The sequence below is a fragment of the Tubulanus polymorphus genome, chromosome 11 (assembly GCF_964204645.1).
Source record: "Tubulanus polymorphus chromosome 11, tnTubPoly1.2, whole genome shotgun sequence".
Lineage (NCBI taxonomy): Eukaryota > Metazoa > Nemertea > Palaeonemertea > Tubulaniformes > Tubulanidae > Tubulanus > Tubulanus polymorphus.
In genome coordinates, this window is record NC_134035.1 from 3,132,026 (window position 1) to 3,149,751 (window position 17,726).

At 39.3% G+C, this 17,726-nt stretch overlaps 1 protein-coding gene across 6 annotated transcripts; it reads left to right on the forward strand.

Annotated features, from left to right (window-relative positions):
* Positions 1-240: 240 nt before the first annotated feature.
* LOC141912774 (uncharacterized) lies at positions 241-16,589 on the forward strand. 6 transcript variants are annotated; one of them, XM_074804166.1, is made up of 9 exons: positions 2,099-2,245; positions 5,530-5,665; positions 8,072-8,315; positions 9,189-9,458; positions 10,516-10,614; positions 12,548-13,090; positions 13,202-13,394; positions 14,041-14,151; positions 15,386-15,526. In XM_074804166.1, the coding sequence occupies exons 2-8, from the start codon at positions 5,549-5,551 to the stop codon at positions 14,135-14,137; spliced, it is 1,563 nt and encodes a 520-aa protein (XP_074660267.1). In that variant the 5' UTR covers positions 2,099-2,245; positions 5,530-5,548; the 3' UTR covers positions 14,138-14,151; positions 15,386-15,526. The 6 variants fall into 6 exon arrangements, with proteins under 6 accessions (XP_074660263.1, XP_074660265.1, XP_074660267.1 ...); XM_074804162.1 differs by lacking the exons at positions 2,099-2,245; positions 14,041-14,151 and adding an exon at positions 241-342 and having other exon boundaries at positions 15,386-16,589; XM_074804164.1 differs by lacking the exon at positions 14,041-14,151 and having other exon boundaries at positions 2,098-2,245; positions 12,548-13,084; positions 15,386-16,589.
* The last annotated feature ends 1,137 nt before the right edge of the window (positions 16,590-17,726 follow it).

Sequence of the window (17,726 nt, forward strand, 5' to 3'; positions counted from 1 at the left end):
ACCTATTTAATTCTACAAAAAGGTAATCATTACGAAAATTGTATATAAACTGTATTGTATATATTTGCACTGATGATAACCTAGGTTGCGTTACCCAAAATCAAATGCACTTGGCCAATAATCTTTGTACGACCCCTCAATGCTTCAACTTAGTCAGGGCAAAAAATAATTTCACTCTTATCGTTTCTTATCTTATTCATTATTGGAGCGGTCGTAAGATTTCCCGAAATAGTTGGCATACCTCTCTTACAAGGGATCGTCCATTAATGTACGCAGGCCTGATGGACGACCCCTCAATACAGCGATCCGCTCGATAGTGGAGCGACCAATATTCGCATCAAGGTAATCATTTTTTTATCGTAAAGACCTGAATTCAAACGATGGGATCAAGTCTAGGTATAATGTTCGTCGCTTTTTTCGTCGAACAAGACAGCTCGAATTCGACAGGAAATTCTATGCTGCCTGTACATAGTCTTTGTTTCGAAGAACTTGAATCCGTGTCATTTGCATATTTTCAAAAGGTCTATAATCGAGAAAACTGGATCAATGTTTGTAGGCGTTATTGCCCCAGACGGCGATAGGATATCTAAAAAAGCACGTCGAACATTCGATTCTCCAATCATGAATTCAAGCGCGCGCAGAAAATAAACGAAGAATCTAAATTATACAATGGTACAAAGTGGCTTTTGAAGAAAATCATGACCGGGCCCCGTACGAGAACTAGCCGAATGACTATATACACAGGAGGCCCCTAGATTACACAGGGCGCTTATCAAGAAACTGAAATAAATGGAACACACAGGAATCAACACCCTTCCTACAAAAGTGGTCAAAAGGGGGAAAATATCTAAAGGGGATCGGCCCAAATTAGAATGCTTCCGGATTAAAGAGGCTTAAATTGATGCACGCCATCTTGAATATATAATACATCACGTGAATTATGAATCTTAACTACAAAAAACAAAACATAAATAAAAAACAATAAATACCTGGGGCCGGTTGCTCAAAAGTTGGTGAAAGATAACCGACGGATAAATACTATAGTAACAATGTACTTTTGATTGTCACATTTTCCAACTATCCACTGGTTAACTCTAACCAACTTTTGAACAACTGGCCCCAGGGCCTCGTTTCACAGTTCTGAGTTAAATTTGAAAACATTGAGAACATTGAAAATGAACTGATTTTAACTCAGAGTACTCTAACTCACAACTGTGGAACCGGGCCCAGAGCTCTACATCGCTGCTAAACTGTACAAAAGCAGAATCGATTTCAAAATTCAAAATTCAATCATTCAACAACCGGTTCAGAGTTAAGGATATAGGAAAAACGTTAGGAAATCAGAAAAAAATAATCAGAAGTCCTAAAAGGCTATAAGATTACACATAGAACTCAAATCAAATTTGATTTGAGTTCTATGGATTACAGTATTGTATGTGTCCAATGATTTACCGAACTAAGGCGCTTACAATTTTCCTTTTTTCAAACAACTTTTTATTTCGATTGAAAAATATGTTTTTTTTTTCGTAAAATGGCTTAACAAAAAAGGGGTTCGCGTGTAAGTATCTTGTTTTTAGGTTTTTAGGTTTTTACGCAATGAACCGCTCGAGAAATATTGACACAATCCGCAGGCCCTAGATATTCCATGTAATAGCGTGCGCTGGTGAAAATGGAAAATCCACGATTAAGTTATTTACGCGTACATTCATTTCATTCATCGTGACGACAATAAGAAAGAATGTGTATTCGTCGCGGATAAAGGACACGTCAGTAACACATATTTACGCGTGTGGTACTTCGAGATTTATGGCTGCAGAATACTGCAGTTTCGACGACCAGGGACCCGATTCGATTGAAAGGCGTCTTTATCGAGATCTACTAAAAAAAGCAAAGCCAATATACGTAGATCTGAAGATCTATATTTTTCGAACTAAATCCCTCGTTGACGAATCTTTAAGTTTATGCGGGATTTTCCGCTAATGCCGATCGTCCAATCAAAACGTTTCTTACCGTCAAAACAACGCGCTATGAATAAAACCGAGAAAACCCAAACGCGTCCTTTATCTCAAGGTATAACATTTAGCGATCTATAAAATGATAGTCGTATTTCGCGACACTTGAAATAGTCGAAGGGTTTCTCGTATTGTTCGCACGAATGTCGGCACACCTGGTCGTAACATTTCCGATGCCAAACGCGAAACAATAACAGGTACTGCTGCTGATGCAAGGGCGAATGTATCAAGAGGTAAGCCCGACGGAAGAGCTTACTTCCGGCATTAAAGTAATTAACAAAGATGGATGACTTCGAACTCGCTTCAAAATGTCGATCAGATTTCTAAACTAATCATGAAAATGATAATAAATCGGTTTTTTTTCATACAGCGCTAAATATCATAACGACAGATAAAGATTATTCAACGCTGTAGATAGTCTGAAATAGAATATTCCCTCGAGCTAAAACATCGCAGTTGTAAGTTTCATTAGAAATAATATGTTTTAAGTATCTTCTTAAAGATTTGAAACGACTTACTCCGAATATTCGGGATATGTTTTGGTAGTAAGTTCCATAGTGTTGATTGGCTACCAATAAGAACCGTTGGCTACCATCGAGAACCGTTTTAAGTGTTGATACTGGTATATAAAACTAACCCGTGTAGTTACTTACATTACACATACACCAAGTAGTTTTTCAGACGAAAGACTTTTTTCACAAAATGCGAAAAAACTGCGAAAAGCGCTGGTCAAGTGGACCATTAGTTCTATTGGTATATTCTGACTTGCTAGTACGCCTGCCCCGGGTTTGAGCACCGGTGAGCGCTAGTACAATTCTTCAGTGGTAGAATTTTCATTTTTTTAAATCTTAAAATAGAGATTGAACCTGTTATTTATTTCATTGGTAAATTTCGTTTGATTTTTTTTTGAGTTGGTGTCCCTTACAAACTCATCACATTTGCCGGGAGCGAAACAGGAGGTTTGATTTTGAAATCGAGATGCCGATACCGATAGATGTCCATATTATATTTAATGTTGCAAGCCAAACTAAAACCTTCAAGTTCTCTTATCGGTGTATATGGTATTTATCCACAAAACGATCTGTGCGTATTTTTTTTCTAAATCAAAATACGTGACATACTTCAGAGCTCCACGTAGGATCGCAGTGTGAACAAGTTATATAGAATCAATAAATCAGTCTAGATTTAGTCTTTTGTTTGTTAAAAAAATTTTTATTTCAATGTCAAAAGGAGGGCACAAATAGATTTTACATAACTGCAAAACTAGAGATTCACGCGGTTAGAATGTTGCAGAAATCCATCAAACCAAACGGTGAAATATTATGAAATGCGCATCAGAAATAGTCTTAAAAAAATAGAAAAAAACGACGGCAAAATGGCGGCTATTGTGACTGTAAAATGCCGTCCAAAAAACGTGCCGCATATTCATGCTATTATTCATTTATTTCATCGCTTTGTATTTGCTATTCTTATAATAGAACCTAAAGCACTGTTTATGTCATAAAATGTCGAAATATTTCGTCGCGTGTTCAACCGATTGAGACTTTATAATCCAATCCAATGGCGGATCCATTGGGGGATTCCCACTTTCCTGACCACGTGACCTATTGAAAATCCACGCATCTTATCTACTTTACTGACCTTGGCATATAATGTGCATTAAAATTGATAAAGATTTACCTAGATTTATCAAAATATTCAAGACACCTATGGCTACGACTATTGAGTGCCCTTTTCATATAAGGCAAACCCCCTTTCTTCCAGCCTGGATCCAACCCTGTTGTCTGTCTACCTTGAATTCTATAGTCAAAATATCAAAAGCCAGTCGGAAATAAGTTCATCATAAACACGGGGGGCCAAACCGAGAAAAATCGATCGTTTTCGGCGTTTGCCGCGTTTCTAAGGAAGTGGCTAGTTTTTTTTAAATTCCACTCGAGATAAACACGTTTCGATTGGGCATTTTTGTTCGCTCGTAAAAATGCACGTGTTCGTCGATACTCGACCGACGCGATCTCTTGTGCGAAGTGCCCGTATAATATTTGACAATGCGGGCAGCGTATCGGGACACGCGCGCGTCGCCGGCATCGCCACCAACACCGCCGCTACGACGACCAGGGCTCGAACGCGCCATCGAAATACCGGGACTTGTCAACTTCCAGGAAACAAGCATACCGCGATGCTTTGCGTGCGTGTACAATAGGCCGAAATAACGCGCGTATAGATAAAGACTCGACATCTAAACGATATCATCATATTGAGTGGTGGTATATTGTCACCACCGCGGTCACGTTTAAAAGAAATTGAGAAACCTGGAAAAATGTTTGCCCGGACGAACATTTTAAGATGTATACATGCACCAGACAATGGACGCGTTTGTTTCAGGGCAGGTGTGACTCTCAAGCGCGCCGGGCCTGCACCGAATGATTTACAATCTTAACGACCGTTTGTCACAGAGTCTAAGATTTTTTCGATGATGTCATCACTAAAAGTTTATCGTCATCATCACCTGCCATACTCTTGTTTGATCTCGTATATGTAAACATGTTTGCGTGATAGAGGCGACTGCGGTCTTGTTTTCGTGTATTTCGGCGGCGGCGCGCCCGACATTTATTCGACATCGACGTCTCAATGAGCTGTGAGAAAATGTATTTTTACGTTTGTTGTCTGGGGATGAGGTGAATTTTTGAATCTCAGAAACCGGGTATTAGTTGCGTGAGAACCTTCACAGTGTCTGTTGAGTACCGGTCGAGACACCACGTGCGCAGAGCCATCATTCGAATTCACTTTTGATAACATGCACTTCCTTGAACCAACTACATGTACTTATACCTAGAATCATGGAAATGATATAACCTCAGTCCTTGCAAAAATAAAACCAGACTCAAATTGGATATAAAATGAATAAAGTAATTCACTTGTTTCCCGAAAACAGTTACTTTAATCCGATTTAGAATTTAAACTCCGTCAAACCGTGTAAAAGTGGCGTGAATTCCACGGCTTTGCACCCTCCGGAAGGAGTAGGTTGTGACGAAGACTAGGGGTGCTCCGGTAGAAGGGGGACCGAGAACACTCTGCCACAATGGCATTTCCAGCGTAAAAAGACGATTCATTGATCTATATCATCGGACACGCAAAGCAAGCCGGGGCTTTGATTTAAGACACCCGGGTTTGCTTTTAGTATAAGAATGGCTTAACGAATAGGAATACCTTTACATAGGCGTGATGATAATATGTTCAGTATAGGTGTTTGCCTTAACTCGCTATAGCGAATGATCGTATCAAACTTTGCGTGAGTAGATGGACGAATATAAGCTAGATTATACGTTCATAGAACTGGTCTCTTCGTTTTAGAGTGCATTTTCAGAAAATGAGGGGTGAACTATCTATGTAACGTTGACACGAATTTCCGAGAGATTTGTTTTCTTCCGACGAGGCGCCCGATGTTAAGAAGTCGTTTTATCCAGCGTAAACTAAAACCACTCAATCTCTTATTATCAAAATCTCGTAATATTTGCAGATATTTTTTTTGAAACACGATGAAAGCTGAATCGCAATCACCGAAAATCTCACGAGAGGCCGAAACCGATTTGGTCGACGACTCGGAGGATCTGAACGACGAACGTTGTTGCACAGAAGATAATCCTAAATCTATCGTAAGTATCGGTGTGATTCGCACTGGGAAATCGAATATTCTAGACAAATACTCAGCCGTGTAGTATTTCAAATTGAAACAAGAAACCTAACTTGTAAGTTAATTGACGCTCTGAAAAATGATGCATATTATATTGCCTAATATTGTCGACAATAAATGATGTAATATAGACTATATGAAATTTAGGATCAAAAACGTTATTTTCGGATTGAATATATCGATAATTGAATTGAATTGACCGGCAACCAGTCTAGCCCCGATGTATTGATGACGTAGTGCACATCCTCTCAAAAAATAACTATTAAAATCTATCAAAAATTAATTTGGAGTTATGATTACACGGTTTTTAAGGCGTCATGAAATCAGTATTTCATATGAAGTTCAAGAGTGTATTCGTGCGCGGCGCGTTCGTTTATAGCCAAAAGCACATCAATATTCACGTCAAAACACATTTGTTCATCAAAGCTTTTAGATAAACTAGTTTTAGTTTTTCACGTAAAAGCAATGAGCATGTTTTATATATTGTATATACATGATTCTTAGGCTGAATAGACTATCATTATCAAGTGTATTCTTTGGCAAAAAAAAAATCATTGTTGTTGAAAAGCTGTCCCAAATAGATGATATAATATATTGATATAATTCAGAAGAATAGATTTTGTATATCACCAATTGTCGGTGTTTGATTTTGTTTATCAACTTCTATAACTGCGAATTCATCAGTCTCTTCCAGTCAGGTCCTTCGCTTAACGATGAAACATATTACAAAATCATAGTTCACTTTATTCGGCAATTCGAAGCGAATTGGGGAAATCCCACAACCAATGATTACATTCGAGTGCCTCTTCACGCGAAGTGCTAAAAAATCTGAAGAATGACACGAACAATTCAAGTCGATTTTTGGGACTTTTGGGATGTCCTATGAGGAAATATCACAAGTACACTAAATCGAAAAGGTTTGGTGATAAGGAGGGAGGGATGATGAAGTACCTTGTCCATTAAACAGCCGTTCTATCGTTATTCTACTTGCTTCCTCGGGCGCGATTCCTAGAACGTTCATTTTCTAAGAAAGTGCGCTTTTTTTTCTTTTAAATTTGACCCTGGAACTACCACTGCTATAACCATCTAAATACAGTCATTATGCGGTTATTGATAAACAGAACAGCATTTAGAAATTTCGTGAACCGAGACGCAAATATTAATATTGCTCGACTTTCGAGAGGTTGTTCTGGGAGAAAAACTGTGTTGACGCCGAGAATTCTACCTCTTTGATAGACACCGTGCGGTTCTCGACCGCAATAGCACGCGCGCTATCAAATAAGTGGCACGACCCCGGCAAGTCAGGCTCGTGTACGGCCACGCGCCCAGGGTATCAATAGTGATTTCATTGTCGTTTTATCAAAATAAATACCCGATTGTCATTATATCGTCTGACGCGTGCGCGTGCGCAGTGACGAGGGCGTGAGTGTAGAGCTCCGACCGCATCAGTTGTTGACACTTCGAATCAGTTCGTCCCGTAACGAGCAACGAACTAGGAAATAGTTAACGTCGATCTTTCCTGTTCAACTCTGAAATACTTCCCGAGTTTTTCTAAAAGCCTTTTGTTCGCCAGGCTTCATCGACAACACTGAACCCCTGGCGGCTTCTGATCAGGAATTGCAATTATCTTTTTTTGAAATTTACAATTTCTTCCGCATTTCAAACGTTCATAAATCAATATATACATATGAAATGGAAGTTTTCGCCAGTGGACCGTACCACCACCACCATCCGCCGGAGTTGATTTGGAGTCCGAGCGTCGCGGCCGAGGTGGATTATAACTTACACCAGGTAAAGCATATTTTCGCCTCAAAGATTAGGTAGAAAGTTCTAACTCGACGATTTCGTCTCAGAGATCTTCTATACAGATTCGACAACTGTTCATCTTTAGATAGGAATAGTTGTCACTCTTATGGCATGTGTTGGGTTGATTTTCACTATTTTCACGGGGGGTTTTCGATTTTGAAATCGGTTATCGAAGTAGAGAAGTTCACTGATCGGTCTTACGATATTTACAGCATTTTCTATATTCAAATCGAAGAATTCTAATCGGAAATTGCGTTTTCGCTTCGAATAAGGTTTCAGGAAAAAGGTGGGAAAAGCGACAACCTCTTCCCAGAAAAAAAAACTTTTTAGAACATTTATTTCGTTGAATTTGCGATTCCTGGAATATTCGGATACGTAGTTTAGAACTCAAGCTTCAAGATTAATTTTCCTAATTCGTTCAAAAATTTGAGTAATTCGTGAGCATTCGCAAGTGCAAGAAATTCAACTTAAGTCAAGTCCCGCAGTTGATATGAACGTACACGGAAAGATAAATCGGGATCGCGTTATTCTTTCGTTTAATTCGGATCGGAAATATTTTCAGGCCGAATGGGACGCGAGGACCGGATACGAGGAAATCGTCGGATCGACGTGTGACGCGATCAGCGACGAATCGTCTTACCCGGTCGCGGACAGCGAGACGTCGATTCGTTCTCTGAGAAAGATCAACAACAATAACAATAACGATGAAGACGACGAAAATAGCTATTACTACCAAAAACAATTATTACAAGAACACGAAAAAACGTACATAACGTTAGAATCGAGGAAGATCAAGCAAGAAATAGGTAAGATTTTGTTATGAACGATTTCATTCCTATATAGCAGGCTCTTCTTACTAAGCCGCTTAATGTAGCTTTGAATGCAACACCTTAAAATACTGATATATCGATGCTATCGTCGTCAGCTAAGAAACCGATGATGTCTAGAGAGTGTCCGTATGAAATGTCCAAAATATTGAATGCCATTGCAGATTTCGAATAATATGAATGAATATAGGAATTTATCAAAACGTACGGCGTGAGGGCCATAGGTGGGTGAATGGCACTGAAAGGGAATGAAATAAGGGAATTTATAACATATCAATGCTATATTTCCCTTTTTGATATTGTTTGTGAACAATCGCTAAGATTTCATAATGAACGATCTCGTTTCTATATAGCGGGCTCTCTTTACTTAAACGCTCGATGTAGCTTTAAATACAACCATTCGAATACTTATGTTTCTCTTTTTGATATATTTCTTGACAATCGGTTTCATAATGAACGATCACATTTCTATAGCAGGCTATTTTTCGTCCCAAGCGCTTCACGTTAGCAGCTCATGATCTTGTAAAATCAATCCCTTTTCTATTCAAACAGCCAAAGCTTTATAAAAACAACAAGCTTCAGTTGAAGTAATAAGTCAATGCATTTCGATAAACTCATTACTTACGCGAAGCTTATTGCTTTTATATAACTTTGGCTGTTCAATCATTTGAACTTTCTACCGAAAATGTACTGTTCCATTGATATTTTGAACAATTTCTTCGATATACAACTGTGCAGGGAGCCAGCTAAGTTTTGAGGAACATTTTTTCGGGGTGGACTGAAACCAACTCCGGTTATAGGAGAAATCAGAAAATTTCAATCAGATTTCGTAATAGAGTCGATTTGTCGTAGTTTCAGATGATTATAGTCACGCGTCACCGGAATCCGGATTCGATCCTAACAACTTCCAACCCGACTTATGGACGGACTCGCAAGTGATCGGATTTCTGTACCACGTAGGCAAACAGATGGGTTGGAATATGAAGGGTTTTCTGGGCGAGAACTTCCAGGGAGTGTCCGGACTGCAATTGTTTCAAATGACCGAAGTGGAGATGATCTCTCGGGAGCCGCGCTACGGCGCGCTCATGTATAAGTTCATCAGCGATTTTTTCAAAGGAAAATGTAAGTTCAGTTTTTCCCTTCAATCGAACGAACTATTATATAGTGTGCGTGCGACGTCACAGCGCGTCATATCGGACGCTAGAGGCAAGGATTTAAACTACTGAAGTCCAGTTAGTCGAATGTCCGATATGACGCGTGCTTTTGCTTAACGTCGTTCGTATGTTGGTTTCCCACGATTGACAATATATTGGATTGTCCATTAACCCTAACGACTGGACTGCGACTTGTTGACTGCACCGCAGCAGAACTCGCTTGTCACTCAGTGACGGCATCATGCCTTATTCCGCCGAAAATTTTCAAAGTGGATTTGAAGACTGAGACACAGATGGAGACTCTCTTATGAGGTCGAGATCACATTCACGTAACGTCCTAAGCGATACATGCTATAAAAATGATCCCTAAAAATATGATCTACGAGGTATTTCATTCCGAAGAGTAGGAGCTGAATAGTAAAATGACCTCCATCCAATAACCTTTTCGACTTTTATACTTCTATTACTGACAGAATTGTAAAACAATTCTTACCACGATGAAGCTCAGAAAGCTGAACTATAAACTACATCTCTTGACATGATATCTTGAATGGCCGTCAGTCATAAATTTCACAGCTGTATTAAATAAACCGGTTTACATAAATAACTTCACCTACACCGCGTACATGGAAATTACACCTCCGCCCAAAATAACACTCGGCACGTTTCGATTGGTCTCTACCGATCCCGGAATTCTCTTCTGCGGCGCGATCGTTTCTCTACCTATTACGGAATCGCGGAAAATCTGTAAACCTGATAGACGCAGCCGGTATAGAGAGTTTCTAATCCGGATTCGATATTCTTGAACTGGAATATACGACCGATCGAAACCCCTGCCTAAACGAATAGGCCGTAGGTAGTAGGTGGATTTGCTAATGAACTGATATCAGCGAAAATCCAAAGTTTATCGATCGAAAACATTTACAATGATTTAATACGCTATGTTCTGCGCATTTCAAGAAACTCGATTCATATTCCATGCACACACCATTCATAAATCTATCATTTTGACTGTTTCGTTTCAGCAAGTAGTGATTGCTCGTATACATACACGTCAGCTGACGAATCGTCGCAGACGTCGCCAAGTAGTTTCTCGAATACGTGTGATTATTCAAAATTATCCGGTAAGTTTTGTCTCTTCGATTTAGTAGTTAGTTTATTTTCATTTTCGATGATCATTCGTGGACTTTAAAAGCGAATTAGAGTCCATGAACGTTCTTAAAAGTAGCGATCGAGTTAGCGAAAACCCACGATACACAAATCTAAACAACCTGTTTTATTCCTCACGTTTCGGCCGGAATAATTCCGCACATCTTCAGGGTTTATTTGAAATTTTTTTTCGAATTTAGAAATTCTTATTTTCTCTGTGAAGATGGGTGGAAGGATTCCACCCGGAACGTAAGGAATAAAACAATAGCAGTTGTTTAGATTCATATTTTTGGTTTCGCCCAATGATAGTCAGAACGGTTATAATCTCAACTATTTACAACCATGATACCCAATAGTTTCAAGTATCCGATATACGTCGAATAGTTATCATTAACTATTATTGCTGATAGGCATTAACGAGTGGTTGATAGTTTGAATATATTCAGAATAAAACCTAACCCGAAGTTCTGTTGATTGAGGGAGGGCTATTCAGCTTTGATAGAACAGGGTTCCCTAACTTTACTGATCTAGATTAAAGAAACTTTATCTAAAATTGCGTCTGCTGACTGAATTAGTCCTGACAACGAGCACGTCAAAATGAGTTTTAATTTATAGCTAGGGGTCGAAATTGATACTTCGAAATACAACGAGCCAAACCAACCAGCGTCGAATTCAAAGTTTTAAAACAAACGACCGCTATTTTCTGTACGATAACAATATCATAATAGGTTTAGAAATGTAACGACCCTCATCGGATGCTGGCGAAACAAGATAATGATCAGTGCGCCATTCTATTGAAATTGTTTTCAAACAATTCTATTTATGGTGTTTGTATATCTAACGCGAGTCGAATTATCTGTAATTATGTTTACCACATGCACAGCGACGTCATTGAAATCCATTCAAAAGCCCTTTTCAAATTGCGGCGAAATTGGTCTTTTTTTTGTATGTGGCAATTTCGATAAAATGAAGTCTCCCCTCTCATTATTTATCATTGGTTTGTATATTAAGTACATATATATGAATTCATATATGATGATAAAAGCTTGCACGTGATGTGGCAAAAATACTGTTATAAAATATCATGGTATTTAAGAGCGAAGATGAAAGTTCATGCGCCCTTTTCATCTAAGATCTATATTGTAATTGTCATCGGCATAATACCGTTCAAACTGCCTGGATCGGCCGATGTTGGCTCAAATTTGTTAAACTAAGAATTAAATTATACCGCGTTCAAGTTGTTTGACGACTTTCCATATGAATACTTGGAAAGAAGTCCCCGCTTTAAAGATGAAAGTTGATAATCATAATGCGCCCTCTTCACCCAAGATCAGTTTATTGCCATTATCATTGGGAAAATACTCGAATCCAGTTCCACAGTTGCGAGTTCGAGTTAACGCTGAGTTATAGTTCATTTTCAGTCAAATTCGAACTAAAAGCTGTGGAATTGGTTCCAGGTTAGTAGCAACCTATATGATCCTATGTTGTCACCTCAACTCTGTAGGGGAAAAAGATTTTAAAACTTGAGAATTTCTGTGATATCATGTTCAAGTTAATGAAAATTTGTATATGAAATATTTGAAGTCAGTATCGTGCTGTTCGGGGATCGAGTTTTGAGTTAGGAATTAACTTCGAGTTAAAATCAAACCGCTTTCAATGTTCACGTAACTCTGAGTCGAACCTCAAGAACCTCCTGAGTCGAACTGTGGGTTCAGAATTCAGAATCCAAGCTACACTACTATAATGATAAGATAATGATGATAATAATAATTGTCATAAAATAGCGCAGGCATCCAAACCAGAGTCGGTTCAAATGCGCTCCAAATTTGGTATTATTACCCCCAGCCTATACTATTAGACATAAATTGATTGATGATTTGGTTATGGTAAACTGTACGTGTTTTGCAGAAGAACCGATAAGCGTTTTGATCAACGGGCACAAATACGACTTCGACGCCGATCCCAACTCCTTGAATCAGCCATTCACCGGACATTTCTTCAGTTGTATCGGTGGCGGCGCTGCCGAACATCAACGACATCTCTACGAGTACGAACAGAAATTTGATCCGCGATCGATCGAGGGACAATATCATCATCATTCTTATCAGCAGCATCAGCAACATCAGCATCAGCAGCACCAGCACCAGCAGCAGCAGCAGCAACAACATCAGCAGCGGGCGTCGCTACCGTCGTTCACGTCGACGTATCAACCGATCTTATCTCGCGAATTCGCGCCCCGTTTCATGGACGACCGCATGGACGACCGCTGCGGCGACGCCATCTACGACGGCCTGTACGTAGACAGCGATGTGCTCCCCCTGGTGCCCGAAACCGTCAGTAAACGATGCAGACGCGGAAGCACGGGGTCGTCCAGTAAGGAGTCGATGTACGGCGACCACATTCCGACGTCGAAGAAAAAACCGAGCAATCGAGGCAGAAAACCGGGTCAGTGTAAGTAGTAGTTGATGATCTTAACTACGGAGTTCAATTTTGTTTCGTGAAATCCATGAAATCGGAAAAATCCGACCGGTCCAACTAATACATATTCTTCCGAATTATCAGGCAAAGGAAATCATTTGTGGGAATTCATACGAGACCTGTTGGGCAACCCGGATTTCAATCCGAAAATCATCAAATGGGAGGACCTGAGCGCCGGAGTGTTCCGCATTGTGCAGTCGCAGAAGGTCGCCGAAATGTGGGGCCGAAAAAAGAAAAACAGCAACATGAACTACGAGAAACTCAGCCGCGCTCTCAGGTGAGTTCTTCTTGAGCTTGTTCGCGTATTGCTTTATATAGCGATACTATATTCTTTCAGAAGTATCGCGTTTCTGCTTTCGGCGTGTTCCTCGCTTTAGGTTACACCGGTGGGCGACACCACCCCTGGATCTACAGCAGTTTCGCGAATCTAATCGGGCTAATTTCGAGATGAATTCGTTGAAAATGAAGAGTGTTTCGGGCAACTAATCGGAATGTGTATGTGCACGAAAATGCCAGAGAAACTTAGGATGAACGAAGAAATCCGAATGATCGTTGTTTTCTAACACATCGAAAATCTGATGAAACGTTACGCGTTGCAGATCTCAATCTTCTATCTGAAGCTAACTCCCTCAGATATTCGATGCGCATGCGTATATATGTTCATTTATGTGCTCAGGACCTCACCTCAATCATTCTAATCTATAGATTACTTAACAAACGAACTACTAACACCAGACATTAGATATTAGAAGTTTTTATCGGGTCACATTCAATCGTCCAGACTTAACATTGCAATTATGGTCAGAAGGTGAATTACCTGTTGCGCATTGATACCTGCATCGCCTCAAAAGACCAGGAAGATTTTGCAAGAGAGAGTTTTTTTTTCTTTATTTAATCGTCTGTTTTGATATTTTGTTTGTTAGGTTCTCGCGTACTGCTGGCTATTTTGCTGATCTTCCAAAGAATCGAAATTTCCCTAAGAAGTTATGCTTCAAATTTGGACCAAAAGCGACATTTTAGCGCAGGAATGCATGGTAGGCAAATCTAACGCTTCAAAGCAGATAAGAAATGAATGACATTGTTCAAATTCAGTGGCAGATCTAGGCCATATGTGAGATACGACAAGTGTCCTTCAAAATATGTATATATGCATAGTTATATATAGATCAAAGTAAATCCCCAAATCAGCAATGCCCAAAAGCCTCTAATATAATGCAACAAATATGACTAGACGGAATTTTCATGTTCCAAAACACGTGCTCTACGAAGGCGGATTTAGCGTCCAAGGGTTTCGGACTATCCCCCCTCTAAATTGCGAAGCCCAGCGTAAATTATTCCTAAGTGACCAGTTTTCCGATGAATAAAACCCAATTTACATTTGATATGCAATTTTAACCCTGGAAAGCCTTGAGAACGTCTTTACTTATTTCCATGCATGTAATTCACCCAAATCGTCAACATTTTGCAGCATGTGAAGTTCTTCTAAGCAAATTGACCCAGCAAACATTCATTCGTTACCTAATTTGACTAGATTGACAACTAAAGCGCTTACCTTAAATCTAGTAATTCCATCGGTCATGTTTGGTGCTTTCACAAACTCCTCTCGCGGTACTATACTCCTCTGTACTATCCCGAAAACGAACAACTTGGAGCAGGAAATCCATCTAAAAGTTCAAATATAGTAACGTCACACTTTGTCATGCTGAAGACATGTTACATCATAGTGCATTCAGTTCGATTGGTTGTTACATTGTTCCCAGAATCCACACATATTGACCACATGTATATGTACGTCATATTGGCCTAAAATGGCAGTCAATCGTGGCATTTTACTTCAGGAGGTCGCTTATTACGCTTGACGGCCATCGTGACTCCCGGTGGTGTCGCGTAGATAGGCGGGGTGGTTCCGAGGGGGTCTCGCATGAAATAAGGACCTACCAGAGCAACGATGGGGTCCTCTCTCCTACATATTTCCCGCTTTTACAACCATTGCTTGGATTACGGTTCGATTCTTACTGATATTTACTTCGCAAGTAAAACCCGTTATAAAGATACAGTTAAACACGGTTAAGTCGTCGTATATAGATATCGATGACTTACACCACGGAGTCCATGCTACACTTGATGTATTGGATATAGAAATACAAATTGGGACTTAAAATAGAGACGACCTGAGTCTTCGGTAATATCTCATCAGTTGACGACTTAACCGACTTTTACTGAGGGCCTTTACACGTGTATATTAGACGTTTCTATGTTTTATTGCAGGTACTATTATGACCGGGATGTTTTGAGACGGGTCGGCGGAAAGAGATTGGTTTTTCAGTTCGGCGATAAGGCACGCGACTGGCGACCGGCCATCTCCCCATCCGGCGGGCACGAAGTCGAATCTTATTTTCACTACAGACCTATCCATCCTGTCTAAATATGCGCGATATTCAAGAAAGAAATTTGCTTCTCGGAGGAGCATGGCTTCGAAATGTATACATAATAAGAGGACGATATTAGGAAGAAGAGGCGTCTTTTCTTTCCTCGTTATTATCTCGCGTTCCTCGTAAAATGTAATGGATACAGTGAAAAAGAACAGATACGTCGAGGCCGAAGCGATAAAGATGCATTTATTCTGTATAAAACACGTACGAATATACTAGAAAAGATTTATTTTTGTATCGGAACTGAAGTTCACGAATTAACGCTTCACGTAATTGTAGGGCATTATAGCGTATAGGTACTTCACTCATAAAAGGATCTGCTTTTAACATATTTTTGTATAGTTTACTACGGTCTATTTTGATATATCATAAGTATAATTGGTATCAAAGGTGCTTCTTGTGTAAGCTCGATATTTGCTAAAGCTGTTTTGTAAAAAGACGTTTTGAATAGCCTTGCAGTAGTTTTCGCGCGGGCTGCAGTAGTTAAATCTTTTCAAAAACTATTTAGAAATTTCAGTTTTTCCCAAAAAGCAAATTTGATCTTCTTAAATCCGATTACGTAAAACTTAACTGCGTAACTAAATCGGGGGATACCACCAATAACCATTTCGAGTTCAATGTACGTATAGTCGGTAGTTTGAGACAAAAGTTATCATATTAACATGTAGTTTTATGTACATACGATTTCTTATTCAAGCTTTCTTTTTTTAATGCTTATTTGCGAACGACCGTGTCACCGTATTATATAGTGTCAACCGAGTCACGCGCAGCACGCCGTGCTTTGTGTACGTACACACGCGGTGTGACCGCTTTTTCACGAATTCTAAAGATGCCATTGTGCATTGGCGAGGGATTTCCCCGAGGAATGCGCCCCGTTTTAGTATTACTCACCTGTAAATAACGATGTTCAACGCAATAAAAAGATGTACAGAATTTCTATTATATACTTTATATAGATGCTTTTATTTTAATATTGATAAAATGTAAATAGAAAATCCGTCGATGATAATAATATGAAAGAGAAATAAACGCGAACTTAAAAAGTCAATCGAAATTGTCCGTTTCCGTTTACGTGTAGGGCTGTTCTTCCTAAGAAAAGACGAAGTTGGAGATAGTAGAGAAGATTTGAAGGGGCAGCGAAGTATTTCTAAAACCACCTAAACCCATTCTTCCGATTGCATCGGCGGTAATTCTGTTTCACGCGGACGAATCTCTTGAGGATTTGACTTAGAAAATTTTTTTTAAATAATTAATGGAGACATCTATTTTGGATTTCATTTGAACCAATACTTTTATTTCACATCTATTCAACTATATAAGAAAAAAAATCTCAAGGTGGATTTCCCCTTTAAGACAGACATTAATCAGGACCCAGTTCCACAGTTCTGTGTCAAGTTAGTTGTGAATAAGATTTTTGAGTTTTCCATTCAATCCAGTAAGGTTCAGCGTTTATATTTTCCGAAATGCCCTGCATTCACTTCGAGCACTGTACATATTTCACACATTATGAATGGTATCTTCTCGTTAAAACGTACATTCATGTTTTTCATGAACCCGCATGACTCAAACTATTCAAACCAACCCGAACAACAACACCTATTGATATTAGAAACACTGAATAAATTCGGGAAATACCACTCATTTCCTCTCATAACGGTCAATCGATTTTTTTCAAAAATTCAAAAATTATCAACGCTGAATAGATATATCATTTCATACATAGTGGTCTAAATGCGGCTTTATTGTAGGGAGTGTTTAATACAATGCATAGAAATGATATAGTTAGGCTTTTAAAAGCATCATTATACGTGTTGATATGAACATACGCAAAAATGAGAGAGCCATAGATGTAAACGCGCCTACGCAGAGTCGCAAATTTTTGGTATGCAATAACTCTTACGTCTGAATGTCCTCACATTAACCCTCTCAGCTATTCGGTCTAGTAGACTTCGCTTAAGTCGGATCTTTTGGGACCGAAAACATGCGTCCGACCTAAGTGATATCCGAGTAGGATGTTATATATTTCAATATTTGGTGTAACAACAACAAATATTTCAAAACATGTCCGAGTTGTTGCAGTGAACGGTTAGAGTTGTGGGTGGAGTCCAATTATCCTTGAATTAATCATTCGAATGCAAGTAATTACTGCAAGGTATATCAATGATTCATCAGCACGC